We start from the raw sequence: 19,427 nt of genomic DNA, 5'->3' as shown, positions 1-19,427 counted from the left end.
ATTCCCCCAAAGGGAGAGATTTGAAAAACTGTCACTAATTGGGGGGAATTTCACACGTAGAAATTCGAGGAACCTTACAGAGCGACTTGGAACATTACCTACTATCATATTTAAGGCTCAGCCGACGGTAACCAATTAACCATGACCATCAGTAAATCATATGTACATCTCTCTAACTATAACATTGGATTTGACTTTTGAATTAAATTTCGTTTTTTCCCCAATTTCCTAAATCAATTTTTGTATTATATTAATAGCAAATACGTATTTCGACTACCATGTAGCAATCGACGGATGGACTGACGACGTGTAGACTGTCACCAAATTAGGAACGAGTTACATCCACTATGAGTTATTACGATTGGCTAATTCAAGCTGATGATGACTACATGGTAGTCGGAACACGTATTTATATAATACAAAAATTAGTCTAGAAATTAGGGAAAATCGTCACGTTGGGTTGTTTAATGTCCGCTCAAAACATATCATTAAAAAGCAGTTATGTTTAAAAATGAACCTAGTTTTCATGCCTGTGATTACAGCTTTTTTATATATTCTAGTATATTCGAGTGGAAGGACCTTCTGTTGTTATAAATATTGTTCCATATAAAATTACATTACATCTTTTATTAATAATATTTATTTGAAAATAAAATAAATTCGATAAAATTTGATGATAAAAAGCTGTATTTTAAGATGTTTTTTATAAATAATAAAAATATTAATAATAAATTTTGTAATATATAAAAATAAAAATCTTTTTATTTTTGATTACCAACATAAAAAAAAAGATTACCAAAATTGTATGGATATTATGTATATGATTATTTCTAGTATTATAATAAATATACCGAGTGTGCATTAAAAATTTAGACACCCTCATATTTTCGTTATTGTAGGAATATCGATTTGGAATTTTAAGAACTTAAAACTAAGCCTGCGACAACTTGACAAATATGATCGATTCTTAATATTTTGCCTAGCGTCAGAGATGGTTAGATATATTGAAAAAACAACTATAACAAAAAGTTGCTCAGAATATTTGATTATACCTATATATCGATTTTCATGCCAAAATTTAATTTGGCATTTTTAATTTTTCATTATTTTGGTCTTTACTCAAAATTATTAAAAGTTTATTGAAATATTGGAATCCGTAACACTTTTAAATTATCAATTTGACCAATTTTTACATTTCATAGCACACTAGATATAAAAGTTTGTTTTTTAATTTTATAACTAGTGTGCTATGGAATGTAAAAATTTGGACAAATTGATAATTTAATAGTGTTGCATATTCAAATATTTCAATAAACTTTTAATAATTTAGAGTAAAAACCAAAATAATGCAAAAATTAAAAATGCGAATTTTGTCATGAAAAGTGTTGCATGGGTATATAAAAATATTCTAAGCAACTTTTTCTAATGATTTTTTTCGATGTCTCTAACCATCTCTGATGAATTGACCATATTTGTAAATTTGTAGTAAGCTGAGTTTAAAGTTCATATTTCGTTTAAGTATCGTAACAAATGTGACCCATCACCTTGTATGACTGTGCAAAATTTCAAATCGATATTCCAATAAATAATGAAAATATGATGGTGTCTTCATCTTAAATGCGACACACTGTAGATATTAATACACGATGAATAAAATATGTATTTAAAATAAATGTTATGTAATTATAATTTTAATTAATATGGTAATGGAAATAATTAGCATGGATATATTTTTATTTCTAATTAATTAATTTTAAAAGTATAACATATATCAACAAACAACAATATTATAATCTATTTCATATTAAATTTGTACTTATTAAAATATACTTAATATGATGGATGACGGACGCCTAACTCTACGAACAATATTATTTATTAATCAAATCGGTTAAGTGTGCATAAAAATCCTATATGTAGGTTTATTTATTTATTAATCAAAATACTGTATGTATAAACAAGTTCATCAGGAAATATTCCTGCAAAGATTCTATCAAAATTGGTAAAGAGCGACGTCGGGATGATCTTAGTTTTTAATTTAATTCTTTCCTTAAGGAAATTTTAGTTTTTTATTTTACATTTTTGTAAGCTAGAAAAATGTAGAAGCCATTAAAAATGCATTGCACTTAAAATAAACAAATTTGGCCTTCAAGTTATACATTTTAAGCACCAGCCTTAACATTTTTGCAAAATCTTATCGAAACTGATAAACGAGAAAAAATTATGACAAACTTATTTAATTTTATAGTTAATATAAATACATTAACTTTATGTTCATGATAGATTTTAAAAAAAAATTAATTAATAAGAGAGAGACGGGCAAACGCAAAGTGATCGACATCTCGGGTTCTACTAATCGAATTGAGGTCAACTTATGTTTAAAATTTTCCTTTTTTTTATTTTCCATTTACCATATGTTTAATCTTGATACGCCTTTTCTAAGTCAAGATATTCAATTTGTTTATTAGCCGTTTATTTTCCAAGCGATGGGAGGAGCTTATGCCGATGTTAGTTCATATCATTATTTATGCTCAGAGCACGGCCATGGGGACACAAATTTAAAAAAATACATATTTTCAATTTTGATGGTGAATTATGTTATAGCTTGGCAATAAGACGAAAAGTAAGAGTAGAATTCGATATCTGGAGTAATTTTCAAAATATCGAAAATTGAAAATTTTGTTTTATATAGCTTTCAATTTTTCGAAAACCAAGGCATGAAGTTATAACAAAATTCAGCATCAAAGATGGAATTAAGGTACAAATAATTTCAACCATAAGTATAAAGTCTTGGCTCTCGTACTACGTTAATTTTGAGCCTTTTTTATTTTCTTTATAACAATTGAACAGTCAGAGGTAAAAGATCACAATTAGTTTTAAACGACGAATTTTGTTTAAATTTTAATTTTTTGGCTTCTAACTTTTTAACAACTGGTCTCTTATAGTCAATAAATTTTCTGACGTAAAAAAGGTATTCGACTCGGCTAATATGGAAGAATTTTCAAAAGGTTACTAGAAAAAAATTTTTTAAAATCATGAAAGTAAAAAATAAAAATAGAAAATCCAATAGAAAATAAGAATAAAATAGTGGAAACAATTTCCACTTCGCTGGGAATTAATTTATATTACATATAAAGAGATACGGAATGCTTTATTATATTGTTAGACTATAATAAATGCTTTCCTAATTTAAAATAAAAATTAAATTTTGCAATATATTTAAATTATAACTTATCAAAAAAAATATTACAATAACAAAACGTTAAATATACAATAATATAAATTATATGTATATACTGTACTTTAAATGTTTTATGTGACCTGATTAATATACAAATATTACCCACTTGACGTGGCTCATTTTTAATCAGCAAAAAAAAAGTACCATGTTACTAGTCCAAGCGTAAGCATATTTTAATTCATGTAATTTATTTAATTAATTATTTACCAATTAATAATAAAAATTTTATTTCATAAAACAATAATATTTATTTGAATTTTTTATGTGTAAATTCGGAATGGTTAATATTTAATAATCAATTCATAATTTTATCCAAGTACAGTGAAACTTGGTTAAGTGGGACCTGGGTAAGTGAGAAATCTCCATAACTGGAACTCATTCTGAGGTTGTTTTTTACTTATATTAAAGCTTATAACATTTGCTTTAACATCTTTTCTCATGATTTCACCCATAAAAGTAGTATTTGCCTCGATATCTATCGAAAATAGACCAAGTATGAAAATTTCACTTTTTTCGAAAAAATGGCCAATTTTTGGAGAGCTGTATCTCAGTAAGTATTAAACCTGCAGAGTAATTATATATTCAATGATAGATATCAGATATCAATTATAGCAATTTTCTTCTTTTTGAAAAAGTTATAAAAAATATTTTCTGAAACAAGTGAAAACAATCAATTGACTGAGTTAATTGTTGAAATACCTTGTATAGACAGTGTTGATTACGCAATCGTTTATTTTTTGATGTCACGTAAATAACAAAAGATATCCACTTTTAAATAACCACACACACATAACTGATTTTCCTATATTAATACATACTAGAAAATTTGCACCTATTTAACGCCCTCGTGGATGAACAGTGATGTCTACAAAAAAAAATGTTTCAGCCAAAAGTTTTTTATTTTTTTATAAGGAACATTTTTTACATTTAAAAATGATAAACGGTTTACAAGATGGGTCCTACAGAACCAAGACCCAATTATATTGCTCATTTACGAACTCGACCTCACTTTTTACGTCTTAAGCACATCATAAAAATTTCAGCTTGATATCTCTTTTCGTTTTTGAGTAATCGTGATGACAGACGGACAGACGACAGACAGACAGACAGACAGACAGACAGACAGACAGACATACGGAAATGGATTAATTAGATGATTCTATGAACACCTATACCAAAATTTTTTTCGTAGCATCAATATTTTTAAGCGTTACAAACTTGGGACTAAACTTAATATACTATGAATATTTCATATACATGGTATTAAAACGCATAGTTTTGAACTTATATTGAGAAAACTAACAAAAGGGGCCAAAATTTGGCCGCCATTTTGAATATCTCATTTCCGGAAGAGATTTCGGTTGGGCAACCGGCATATTCGGATTCAGCAGGGTCGAAATAGGGGGAAAAGACCTTTTCGCCAAAAGTAATATGATTTGCTTCTAAAAGTTATATTAAATTCTTTCTAGTCGAATATTAAATATGCCTATTTTATAAGTCATTATAATCGGGCAACCCCCCTTAAAATTTTCAGAATGGATTTTTATTATTTAGCAATTATTTTTATTATTTAGCTTTTATTTTTATTATGAAGTTTTTTTTTTAACTTCCTTGGTGCTCGCACATCCTTAAGAAGAGAGTTGGATATTTGTTATTAGACAGGTCACTCACATATTTGACTCTTTTTATTGTGAATCATTATAACTTTCATCTCTTTATTCAACAACTGATGAAACCCAGTTTAAGCCTGTTATCGTACTTAGATTTTAAGCCTTCGTTTGTAGAATTCGCAAAATAATTTTCCCAATAGTGTGAATCAATAATACCTTTCAAGTTAATGTACATTCTATTCTAAATACTTCTAAATGATTTTACTTTTTTTTTTTTAAATCTAAACCATTCCTATTTTTTTGATAAATCTTTGTTCAAGGCACACAGTTTAAAAAAAATGTATATAGGTATTCAGAGTTTCACTTGTAGATAAATATAAATAAACATTTATCAAATATGTAGTTGTTACCCTCCTTTCAAAACTATTTTGTATTCATTTCCATATAACTTTGGTCGGTTATTTAAACAGAGTAACTGCATTTCGTTTTATTTATGTGTTTGTAATAAAAGTATAAAATACATATACATTCAAAATTGTATCTCACACGCCTACAAATTCTCTTGCCAATATTGAAATAATGGACAATTATTATGTATATTTAATGCAATTATTGGTCAAGTTAACTGTAAAAAAAAAAGAGTTGAATTTTTTTTTAAAGGTAGTTCACTTCCAGTAAAATAAGGGTTTTATCATAATTCAACAATACTATATAATAAATAAGTTTAAAAAAAATTAAAAAACACGCTTTTGTAACTGAAACTAAAACGTAGAAAATAATTTTTATAATATCAAATAAATAGAATGATTAAGAAAAAATTTTTGTTGAAAAAAGCGTGGTGTTGACTCATTGACATCCCACGCTTTTCTACGACAAAATAATTATCTATATAATGATATCAAACTCATGTGGATTAATTGCGTGGTTTTTCTTAAAAATGAATACAAACAATACATTTGTTATTTTAATAATATATATTATTAATTTGTGTGCTATTGAGAAATTTCAAAATTAAATATTGGTCAAAAAGGGTCGTCTAAAACCATACTTAGGCTCTTCTTGTTTAACTACCGAAAACCATAACACAATAGAAAAATTAGAATTTAAAACTAATGTTTTGAAAGAAAATTTCGACTTTGCATGTTCTAAAGTTTGCAATTCGCTTTTAAAGTTAAAAAATGGCTTACTGCATGGTTCTAAAAATCGAATAGGGTATTCCACTATTTTTGAAAAAATACTTCAAAATGTTGATTTTGCTAGTTAAGTTTGACAGATATTATTCATTGACATCTGATTATAATAAATATAAATACTTATTATCTATATGTAATGTATATATTATACCCAGCTGTCTACACTGAACTAACTGATGGTCTATGATTCATATCACTATAACATCACAGCAAGGCTTACCCGCGTTTTAGGTCACGTGATATACAGTTTAAAAATTACGATTTTTAATTTTAATATTTTAAATGAAAAATAGGCTTTTATGACTTGAAATCAGAATATTTAAGTATATTTTTACATAAGTTTTAACTTTTTTCAAATTTCATGATTTATTTTTGACTAACGATAGATAATACCCTATTGTGATTTGCTGATGAAATTTTACTTGCTTTTCCATTATTGAAACATCTGTCCATCACTTTAACATTCATGGTAAGAAGCGATAGTAACTTATGAACAATAGCAGGTGGTTCTATGAAAAATATTTTCCATAGTGTGTTTTTAGTTAATTGCCGAAGAAAATGGAGCTTTTGCTTTTATATTAATGATGGAATTTTAAATAAATTACTCATGTGATTTTTCTCTAGACGCTTAGTATTCGAAATAGAAAATTTTCGTAAAACTAAGGGCCCCCGCACACTGCAGACTTTTTATCGGCCGATAGTTTGGTCGGCTTCTTAATCAGTATGGAGAGGAATGCATATGCGCACACTACAGCGATTTTTATCGGCCGATAAAAAAGTTTGATGTGGTACCCAATTACATTCAAACTTATGTGTCGGCCAACTATCGGCCGACTGTTTAATCAGTATTGGGGCATATACGATCGCGCATACATGACGATTGTTTAGTCGGCCGATAGCTCAGTTCGCTCTGTGATTTGGCTCTTCCACAGGTATAGAAAGTCTTAAATTTGTATCCTCCTTCGCTATTGCTGGTCCAATTAGCTTGAAAAGTTCATTGAAGCTGGTAATGCTCATTCAATAATAGGCGGAAATTTTTTTCGGGTAATCAAGTAATTTGGAATGCATAGTGTAAAATTTTCCACTAACTAATCTATCACTGAGAATGGGATGCACCCAATATTCTCGGAATCTTTTGTTGATTTTCCTCCTCCGGAGTATGACGAGAGCAATAATTTTTCTGGACAATATTTTCATTGTGCGACCACTTCAACAGTCAGTTACAAACTAGTTCGAGAATAGTCGGCCGACTGTTGGACTAGTGTGCGCCCTGTTCACCAACCAAACTGTTTAGTTGGCTCGGTGTGCGCACTTTCAGCCCAACCCGACTAAACTATCGGCCGATAAAAAGTCTGCAGTCTGCGGGGACCCTAAAAGTTCTCGGACTATTTTACAGCAAAAAATTTCCAGACAAAAAGTGCATAATAAAAGACCCATATTCTTCCCATTGAAAAAAAAGTACTATTGAAAAATCCTCGCATTCCTAATTCTAAATTTGTTTGATCTGTTATCATAAATATAGCCATTTAAATGCCTGCCATTCCGTGCTCAGAGGCTGAATGTTCGTTACACTTTTTGCTACATATCAAAATCAATTATTTGACGCAATAATTTTAAACTACTCAATTGTCTGGAGAATACTACCTTAAATATATTTTTGTTAAAACATTTCACATACAAGTTATGTAATTTAACAGGTTAGTTAATCTGTGCTCTTGTTTTATTTATATTTTTTATGTGAAATCATTTTTCGAGTTGATTGATTATATTGAATTACTATTTTTTTTATGTTGATTAATTTTTATTCAATTTCTTCCTTATAAAATTGAATTGTTGTAAATCTTTTAATTAAAAACAATAATTAAAAAAACTTCTGAATATATAAGTTTGATCGTAATTTTTTCAATTATAAATTATGACGAAATTTACCATTTTATTAAAGTCTGACATAACTTTATTAGTTATGTCAACTAGGTAACATCTGTAGCATAAGCCTGTTGCTGATTTACATAAAAAACACACATAATTTTATTTCTAATTGAACAAAATCTGAGATCAGTCGTTTCGTCTCGAAATTTTTCGGATTTTATAAGTTTACAATAAGTAGAATATTGATATAAGAACTGCAAATGGCAAAGATTAAAGGACTGAACTTCCAACTGTTATCAATTTATGGTGTATAAAGTTAATTCTTATGAAAATTTTAATTGTAAGTATTTTCCAAGTGGGTTTTTGGGTATTCTTCACCAAATTTCGACATTTTTATCTTTTGACTTTGTTGGAAAGTCACATATATTTATAATCGAATTTTGATATAAATGCAATGTATCAAGACTAGCGTTGATGAATGAAAATATGCAAAAAGTGTCGATTCTCAGGTCCAAAAACAACTATTGTATATAAAAAATTAACGAAAATAAAATTATTCCCTTGCTTTAAACGCAACCTTAAGCTTTTCAAACTAGGCCAATCAAATTAAACATTGAACACTGCATTAAATCAAGTAATTTTGTTGTTTGCAATATAGAGATAAGAGGTATTGTTAAATCTAAGTTTTCAACCTCGGTAGATGACCGGATCATGCCGAAAAATAAAAAAAACCTCGAAAATTTTTACCTTGTTCCTATTTTGTCGATTTTGATCCGGATTGGTTTTTTCTCAACAATTGCACTATTTATTTTTAAAGAAGATTAAATTTCTTAATTTTCGGCATGATTCGGTCGTTTTCCGAGATCGAAAACTTGGATTTAACATTGCACAATTTTAGCTAAACAAATCTAATAGGTTTATGCACGTACAACTTTTACTTTCATGTACACTCACTGTCAAAAAAAGTGCCACAGTTAAAACATTCTAAGCGTACTCATCATATGTTATGTTATAATAGTAACACTTAGAATGTTTTAAAACGAGCATTTTTTGTGACATTGAGTATACTTACTTAGAAAACAGTTGCAGGTGGTAAACGTAAATAAGATTTGTAGCACACAATGGGCCATTAAATAAAAAAAAAATTATATTAACAGACGCTCATAAGAGTTTTTGCACGTCTATGATAATTTTTCAGGTCTAAAATTATCAAATAAAATCATTGACGCCACAATATTACACAATCAAATACAATATTTGATAATTGATAAGCTTAATAAAAATTTATTTGCATCACAAATAAAAATATTCTAATTAGAAATTCATTGAATAACTGTTTGACATGGAACCGAATAATTAATATATTTGTATGGAACCGACAAGGTTAGTGTGTAAACTGAAAATTTGATGTTTTAAGCCTATCATGGTTTATACATCTTACAAACGCTTCCTATTCCGTGATCATTTATTTAGTCATATGCAAATTTATTATGATTAATAAGACATCTTTATAGCTATACATCTTTAACTATTGTATAATAATCAAAAGTAACAAGGAAATCAAAATTGCTTTAATCTGTGATTTGTTAAGTAAATAATAGTATAGTTGTTTTTAGAAATGCTCTATCATTTTTAAAATTGACAATTAATTAAATTAGAAGACACTTTATATCCGTTCGCTAAAGATTTATGAATTTCGTAATATATTGAAATAAAATTTTGCCTCCATCCACTTTATTTAATAACTGTGTCCAAAAAATAAGGTGACATTTGAATTTAAATTGCGCGCGTTTGTGCATTGTGAATTCCTTCCACCCGGCCAAACAGTCAACAAGGAATATTATTTGAACGTTATGCGTCAGTCAAAAAGGCCAGAATTGTGGAAAGACAATTCATGGTTTTTACACCACGATAATGCATCATCCAATACTGCAATCGTTCCAACCCATATCGTTCCGTAACTACCGTATTCATCTGATTTGGCGCCGTGCGACTTCTGGCTGTTCAGCAAGCTCAAAAGACTGCTCCGGGGACAACGTTTTGATACGATAAAGGAGATTCAACGAAACTTAAGGCAATCCCGGAAAGTGACTACAACCAGTGTTTCGAAGATTGGAAAACCCTTGGAATTACTTTTAAGGGGATGAAATTGATTTGGAATAATAAATAAAGAATTTTCAAAATAAATACAATGTCACCTTACTTTTTGGGCACAGAGTACTTATTTTTCAAATATATTGTAAGCCCTAAATAATCATTTTATCGAAACATTAAGTAACATCAGGAAATTAGGATGATGCTTAAATTTTTGTATCACTTCAAGTGAAGAATTCACACTGCACAAAATATGAACGTTTTAGTAATCCTGATTAAAGAAAAAGGAAGATTTTTAAAAGTAACGTCATTGTTGAGTATCGCTATAGACATTACATATAAAACTCTTTTGCAAGGAAAGATGGGCAATAACTTTTGAATGCTTATAAATTCTTAGTTTTTGAATCAATTTTAATTTCATTTTCAAATTTTGTTATGGTATCAAGTGAGTCTATTTTTACATTTTTTATGGGTAATGTGGCAATTTTAGACTAACTTTTGTTTTGTTGTATTCTTCAACTTTAGACTAACTTTTGATTTTAAAAAACCTACAACCTTTTGGATGAAAGTAGCAATAGTCAAATTATATTTAGAATTAGTTATTAATAAAATTGGAACTATTGTTTTCTTTTGGAAAAATTTGTTATTACTTACAAAATATGTTGTTAAGAATATTGAACAGTCCTTACCTGAAATAAAAAGGAAAAAATATTATTAATAATTATTATAATCTGATAACTTCTAAAAGATATACATCTAAACAATAAGGTGGAAAAAATATTGTTTTGCGGTATCGGAACGGCGCTTTGCTTGACCCTTGACCAGAATATCAGATAGACACATTTTTGTGGCTCGGAATACAGGTGGACCTTTCATTGACAAACTTTTACTGACTATATGATCACAATGTAGTGGTTCTTTTTCAAAGGACGTGGTAATCTTTTGATATACAATTATATCTCTCGATCTTTATATTTTCACAAGACTGAGTCTTAGAGTTCATAATCCTGTATTTATTTTTCAAATTAAAGTAAAAACAATTAGTGAACATTAGTAATTGACTGAACTAATTGTTTAAATATCCTATATAAACACTGTTGAATATCAGTGCTTGTATTACTTTTATAAATAAGTTTTGAAACGAATGCTATGAAAACAATTTTTAAAGGAAAATTTATTTCCTAAAAATTAACCCCGTCAACTCTATCTTTTATAGTGTTTTTAGATAATGGAAACTTAAGTATCGCCTTTCTTTGAACCTTGACGGCAAAACAAGGATATTTACGAAAAAATATTTCAAAATTTGTTACTTTTTTATAAGGAACATTTTTTGTTCTAGCCCTTACGGTTTGCAAGATGGATCCTAGGAACCCAAGACCCACTTGTCTTATATTACTCATTTACGAACTCAAAGCACCTTTGATTTTATGAATACCTACCTACTTATACCAAAATTTTGTTTGTAGCATCAATATTTCTAAGCGTTACAAACTTGGTACTAAATTTAATATACCTTGATATATTTCATATATGGGGTATAACAATTATTTGAATAAAAATGTGAATTATGTACTTTATGGATTGTTGTTTGATTGGAATATATTATAAAATGACCAAATTACAACAGTCAAGTAATAACATAACCAAACAAGTACATAATACATATAAAATGATTATAATCAAGAGTCTACTGTTAAACAAGAGTTCGCGGTACACGAGCCACACGGTTGATTCTGAATGTTATTATTATTATAATAGTCGCAGAAACGAAGCAATGAATTTCGAAAAATTTGAACAATAAGTCGGATTTGAATGCGATTTTCGGCATTCGATTCGTTAGAGCGCCAGGAAATTTTGTGACCTAAATTGATTTATAAGAAATTAAAAATATGTAATTAGCATAAATAATATGCATTTTAAATTAACTGTAAATGTACTAAATTCGCAACGCAGTTAATAGTGATGAAAATGAATCCAAACTTTTAACACGGGGGTTTATGAGTCGCTGAATATTCCGACAGAATCGGAGGTACCGGGACACCAGGTAACTCGGACATCAATTTGATCGCGATATTCGTGCTGAGCGACCGCAAGAACCTCCGAGTAAGGAGTTTGGACCAAATATATAACGAATTTCTCGAAAACTCCAGAAGACGACGAGGATACCATTTACCCTGGGCACAGCGTATTTCGGAGACCAATTCTGATGCGATATTTGTGCTCAACGACCTCAAAAACCACCCGAAAAACAAGTTTGTAATCATTTTGAATTTAAGTTTCGGTTATTTAAAATGTATATTATTTATGCAAATTGCACATTTTTAATTTCTAATATATTCAGAGACCAATTCTGATGCGATATTCGAGTTTAGTGACCCCAAAAACCCCCGAGTAATAAGTTTAAAATCTTTTTCATCACTATTAATCAAATTGTGAATTTAGGATATTTACGGTCAATTTAAAATGCAATTATAAAATGCGTGACCCCAAGAACCTTCGAGTAAACGTATTTTGCGTCAACTCCAGAAGACTACGAGAATACCGTTTACCCTGGACATCAAGTATTTTGGAGACCAATTCTGTTGCGATATTATATATACAAATTTCATATTTTTAATTTCTTATAAATCAATTTAGGTCATAAAATTTGGTGCCGCTATAGCGAATCGAATGCCGAAAACCGTGTTCAAATTTTTGGAACTTTGACCGTTTTTAGTGCTTGGTTTCTGCGACTATTATTACATCAGTAAGTAAGTAGTGTGTACAGTTGAGTCCCCCCTTTCCAAACTCTTTTATACTTTAGATCACTACACATTTTATAGTTTGATACAATAATTCTTTTGACAGAACAAGAAATTGTATACATAATTATATAGATAGGTAAACAGACGCATGGTTGGACCGCCACACCGTGCACCATACACTCACTGTAAGTACACCGTGAGCTGCTTATTATTATTACAATTGTCTTATGTGTCACGACAGACAACAACAAACTGTGTCTTGACCACACTCCATAACGAAAGTAAAGCGCCGCGCCATACAAGCACTATCTATTCAAAAATTGTGTGAGTGTGTATTTGTAGTGGCTTTGTAAAGGTCTTTTAATAGTTTACAATCGCTAAAAACGACAACACTATAATGTTTTAAATAAAAAATGATTTACAGTTAACAAAGTAAAGAAAATTATTTTTTATACTTTTTTTTTGTGTATTATGTAATTGTGAAGTAATTTATTTTAATTAATTAACTTTTAAAGTGAATTTTTGAAGAACAGTTTTTTTTGTGTTTTAATTTTTTTTATTAACAATGTGATTTTTGGTGTATTGATTTTTTTGATTATTTTTAAAATACAGTGCCTTTTTGTAGATTTTATAGATTTTGGATTATAATTCATGATTTTACTACTAAATAAATATGACGTCAGATAAACAAAATGTAAGATTTAAAAAAAAAATTGGGTGAAATTTTTTTATTTAATTTTTTTTATTTTTATTTTTAAGTTTTTCTTCCAAAATGTATATAAAATAGCACTCAAACTAATATGGTAATCTTTCCCGGTAATATCCTTTTTTACAAACCTATGAAATTTTTGAAATGATTATATACCAGGTATACTTTTTAACTTGACATTATACTTGAAACTCAAAAAATAAGTTCGTTCAATCGAGGAAAATTCTTCAAACGATAAATGTTAGTTTTAAAAGTTATGTTTCCAGGTTCAATTAAAAATATCACTCTGATTCATCAGTGGTTGAACACTTTTAATTAGAAACTTGTTTTCCATAAAGACGAAAATTTTTTCTTTTGAAAAATTTTAATGTAAACCGGAGAGCTTAGGCAGTAATTGTTAGCAAAACTTTAGCTAGATTCCCATTTCTTCATTCAATTTGAACAAAATTGGTCTTTATAAAAAAACAAATCATTTTCATTGGAAAATTTTTTTACGTAAAGTGGCTAATTTTGCAGAATTAATTATACGAATTTTTATACGAAAAAAACAATATTGGCTAAAACTTTTCAGTCCGTTTTTATCTAAACTGTACGGTTTTAAAGTAATTGAAAGTATTAATGTATTGTTTACCAGTTTTGGAGTAGAGGCCTGAAGACTTAAGTCAACGTTTTTTGCTTGAAGCATTTTAATCGATAAATATCCTTTTTGGAGTTTCAAGTCAATTTAAAAAACACCTGTATAACAATTTAACATGCTCTTGCCTATTCCGATTAAAATATCTTTTCCCAAATCCAAAACATATAAAGTTCACTTAATTCCAAAATGTATATAAAATGCATTTAATTCGATGATATTTCTAATCTATTCCGGAATACGCTTTTTTTTCTAAATATCTTATTTCATACGAATAAATTAGTTATCTTTTATCTTTTATTATTCTCAAAAACGGATATTAGATAATTCAAAATAGTTCATTTAGGATGACAACTGTTTATTTGGATTAAAGCGTATACTGCTAAGATAATAGTTCGGAACTGTTGAATTCCTATCAATTATACATTTAGATACCAAATTTAGAAGAAATACTTTTTTCTTTCGAATTTATATTTTCCGCATATTTTAATTTCAATTTATTATACTTTAACAGTTTGGTAAGCACATTTTCAAAATTTTTATAAATAACATAAATTATGGATAAATGGTGGGAGCGCAAGTCAATGCATTAAACATATCTATTTATCACAAAATTGAAACTACCTTGCACCTCCACCATAATTCTAATATAATCAGCTGTAGTATTAATAAGTCAAGGTTTTTATGATATTGTAGCTTCAAATCGTTAACTGGATACGAAATGCCGAAATATCGTAGACTGGCCATCAAATAATTTTGACTTCGTGATTTTTAAGATTCGCAATTATTTCTTCCTTAATGATGTAACGTCAGTTCGTCAAGATATAGCGATATAAAATGAGCGGAGTTAATGTCAATTTTTTTGTGGATCTGTTATATTTCCGACGAATTTTAAGATTCTTTCTTTTATTGTGTTTCTAGATAGAGTATCTTTGGTGCGCTGAATTATCGTATCTTTATTTATCGAAATGATCAAAAAAAATTGCATGCTGACCAAGCTTCCTTCAAAAACTCTCCCTCTTGAAAAGTTTACTATGCCGAGCAATGATATTTGCAATCGGCTAACTTTCCACGCTCGTATGACAATTTTTGCCATTATAATTAAGCGTATTGCACTTGAAATTAATTTCTTTCGCTCTGGTTCGCTTTTTTTGACAAACGGATTTGTGATCCGTTAACAAACAATTGACATTATTTCAAAATGTCAATTGTAGTCAGCAATGTAACTACAATAACAAATGAGCGCGTTTTCGTAGGATCACTCGAGTTCGTTCGTAATATAATACTTCATAGAACTTTGTGATCGATGGTGAGTAGTTAATATTGTGTTGCGTGCCATCAGTGGTTACAAAACGGAGTATTTTTCGATAAAAAGACAACTAGAAGATCAAAAGTTAATTTTCGCTACCACCATGACAAAGAGGCTTCAACCGTCCTCACTAGTTCGTTTACGTTTTTTTGGACAGAAGCCTACCCAGCTCACTCATTGTAAAGTAACGTATAACGCCTTATTTTCCACGATAAATTTTGAAAAATGTCATGTAAAAAAGTTAATTTAATAAAGGTTAAACAAATTTCAAAGTAATAATTTTAGAAGTGAGAATTGGAGATAATTCTGTATTTAAGTTCCTGGTAAAAAATAAAGTATAAATTATCTAATTCCGGTTAATGATAAAGTACATATGTATATAACATGTGTAATAAAGAATCTAAATTCTAAACACATGTGATTACAAAGAATTTCGAAAGGTTATGAACTTTTTTCCAAGGAATAAATAAATATATGACGTATAAATTATCATAAATCTGTAAATGAATATACATCATTTTGAACTAATTAAAATTCACAAGGTTACGCAATAGTATTATTTTAGACCTTAATAAATTAATGACTGATAGACATTACTATTTGTTGATGTTGAAAAAAGTTCTCAGAAATAGTTTATCCTTTAAAAAAATTTGACCTGTGTTCAACACACATTAAATACATTGAATTATTTATAAATAATGACTTTTATTAAGAAAATTAACTTATTCTTATGAATTATTAAATCTTTTTTTTTTTTTTAAATGAATTTTAATTTCTTTTTTTAATTTAAAAATTTCAAGGTGAAATAATTGTTTAACCTCAACGAGAAGCATTTCTATTTTTCGAAGTTTTTGTAAGTAAAAATATGTTATCTGATACATACGAGTTAAATTGAACCATTTTTATTTTATAATATCATCAAGTTTAGGTGGAGCTTTCATGAAAAAATCAAATTAAATTTTTGTTTTCCAAAATTTTAAATTTTTTGAGGCTCCGTAAATTAATTATTGGAATTTTTGCTACGATATTTGTGGAAAGGTAAAGCTAACTACAGCTAGCTACGACCAATTCAGCTTTACCTGCTACATATGCTCAGAGCGAATACAATACGTCTATTGCTTTTAACGATCTTATACAACCTTATTTTGAGAAATTGCTAGATTCAGAATTTGGCGTGGATCAACTAATAATAAAAAGCTCGATCTAAAAGTACAAAGAAGGCAATGATATGACCTTCATTGCCTTCCAAGTTACAGGAAGAAATCATGCAGATCTGTAGTATCTAAGATCTAATCACACTTCCCCCCTCCCCCACAAAAAAAAAACAAGCTGAATCTAAGAAAATTTAATTTAATAAATAACATGTTTGTGATATTGTAAATAAAAAATAACAATTAAATGATGCTGTTATTTGAAAAACATATTCATGGTATTATGACAAAAGTATCTAATTATATATTCGTAAAAATGATTGAAGAAAATAGGGAAAATTCTATAATATATTTCTTGGAAATTTTAGTAATATCAAATGAACCAGGATTTTAAAATTAATATTCAACAAACACAATACACACAATGATTCTAATTATCTTGATGAATATTAGTCATACATTTATATTTGTAATATCAGGTAATAAACTTTAAACAAAAAATTGTAATATTGAATTGATTTACAATACCAATTATTACCAATTATTATATTTTTAGCATTCCGTACGTTTATTGGAGTATTTTGCTAAAAATTTCTTTCAAGGGATACAGACTATAAAGTGATGTATATCCTAATTTCATTTTTTAAGATGCATTAGTATGAGTATGAGAAGAAAATACTTTTTCTTATGATATTCATATATAACTACTAGCAGATCAGCCCACGCGTTGCTGTGGCTAAGGTTCTTGTTATATTACATTGTAGTAAACTATTCAAGGGGAATAGTAATTGTAGCTTATATGAAACGTTTGTATTTTTAAAATAGCGCCATCTATTGAATACTTAATAAATCCAGTCAACAGATATCGCCATCTGTTAGAATCGTTTGAAGTTAACCGAGAATTGTGACAATTAATTTGCAATAAAATAATATTGCGACTATAAATTGAGATGTAAGCTATCCTACCTTTCAAGTTGGATCAATTGAAAAAGTTGTGCAAATCAAATTAAAATCGGTTCAGTAGTTTAGAAGTCCATAGCGGACAAACAACATGACACGTAATTTTTATATATTAAGATTTGTAAAAACTGGACGCGCTTAATTTAAAAAATCAAGAATGATTCGGAGCGCCTCAAGCTTTTACTTATAGTCACGTATGAGTGACTCATCATAAAAATTATTTTCTAATTTTTAGTTCAATAAAAACTTGTCGCTAAAAAGTACTTATTCTTTAAATTTTTACATACAAATGTTTAATAAAAGCTTCTTATTAATAAAATAGCAAAAAAATATGTCTTTTTATATCTGACTTCTTGAAGTGGATGAAAATCACGTTCAAAGGTCCCATCATTAAGTTAAAAATTAAACATCGTTTTTTACACAGCTATAAATTAAATTTTTTTTTTTATTTACAAATCAAAGTGGAAAATAAAATTATCAATAGAAAAACAATAGTAGTATGATTTATTTTTATTATGTAGAATGTAGATATTTCTTATTAACAACTCCCACGAAATTTGCAATCACAAGGTCATAAAATAAGTAATGACGAACTATGCTTTTGCTCTCTATTGTTGCATTAAAAAACAAACCAAAACATACATATGACTACAAGTAAGCTGTTGTAATTATTATTACCACTAATAACATGGTAATTAAATATTACCACAACATTGTACCTGATATTTCTGAAGAAACTTGTTTTTTATATTTTTGGATCATTATTTTTTATTGTTTTATATTTTTGGATCATGAATCATAAAATTTTCCAAAAAATAAAACAAGATCTTCAGAGGTGTAATATATGAGGTCTCACTAAATCCGTGTATGTATTTAAACTAGAACGTCTTTCAACCAATTTTGAAATTAAGTTTATAAAGAATATAGGTTATTGGGGGAGAGTTCTTTCAAAAGTTTGGTTTTTCTCAAGTCTCCCAATATAATCCAAAACTTGAGTAAAGTCCTTAATTCAAAATTTTTGGAACGATAACAAAAATTGTGATGCAAAAGAGATGTTATTTTTAATATGTTTTCTTTACTAAGATGTTTAATCAATAACTTCAGAGCAAAGAGGATTTTTTGAGTAGACTATACACTTTATCAAGGTTACTGTCTTTGAAAGTAGTCCCTCACCCGTCCTACTAAAAAACTGGAGAGTTTGATGTTTTTTTATCTTTGTCTGGGTGCAAATATTTGCGCTTGTTTCAATTTTCCGAACAACCAGTAATTTGGTTCTTGAAAGTAAACTTAACCTACCTACATAGGGTTGGTTAAAGTGCGACCCTATACAAATTTCTGGGAAAAATAGAAATGAATCCAACAACAAATTTTCACAAGCGGGGTGAATTTATCTCATTACAGTAAGTCCGCGAGATATGTTTTGTGCTATTGCTTAAATTTCAACAACTCGGATGAAAACAAAATGCAATCGTATATACAGGATGGGTTATTTTAATCTATAATGGTTAATAGCTCGTTTTGTTGTTAACCAATCAAAAATTAACAAAAGTTGCTGAATTTGATGGGGGACATCATGGTCTGACACCTTAACTCGCTCAACCACTTAGCCTCTATTTGCGATAATTCTCAACTGTCTAGTATTTATGCGCAATTAATCCAAATCCAAGTAATAGACATAAAAAAGAATAATTTAAAAAGTAACTTCTTTATATTTTTTCGTTCTTATACCAGTGTACATTCTATCTGTGTTAATAGTGAGATTTTCGAAGATCTAGTAAGTTAGGGCTTAGATTATTTATTTAATGCAGAATTTAAATTAGCGTCACCTAGCAGAAATAATTATTCTTGATATTATGAGTGTTTGTCCATTATATTTGAAATTTGTTAAGACAGTATATTCCTTTCATACAAAC

General features: G+C 28.5%; 2 protein-coding genes across 2 annotated transcripts in view; one reads left to right on the top strand and one right to left on the bottom strand.

Annotated features, from left to right (window-relative positions):
* LOC123298078 (N-alpha-acetyltransferase 15, NatA auxiliary subunit) overlaps window positions 1–19,427 on the bottom strand; it is a 103,053-nt gene that overhangs the window by 23,085 nt on the left and 60,541 nt on the right. The window lies entirely within an intron of this gene.
* LOC123298075 overlaps window positions 13,389–19,427 on the top strand; it is a 54,927-nt gene continuing 48,888 nt past the window's right edge. Inside the window, exon 1 of the mRNA XM_044879971.1 lies at window positions 13,389–13,445. Coding sequence (XP_044735906.1) covers window positions 13,425–13,445 — 21 coding nt within the window. The 5' untranslated portion in view covers window positions 13,389–13,424. The remainder of the gene's footprint in view (window positions 13,446–19,427) is intronic.

The sequence above is a fragment of the Chrysoperla carnea genome, chromosome 4, assembly GCF_905475395.1.
Source record: "Chrysoperla carnea chromosome 4, inChrCarn1.1, whole genome shotgun sequence".
Taxonomy (NCBI): Eukaryota; Metazoa; Arthropoda; class Insecta; order Neuroptera; family Chrysopidae; genus Chrysoperla; species Chrysoperla carnea.
This window is presented reverse-complemented; position numbering and strand designations above follow the sequence as displayed.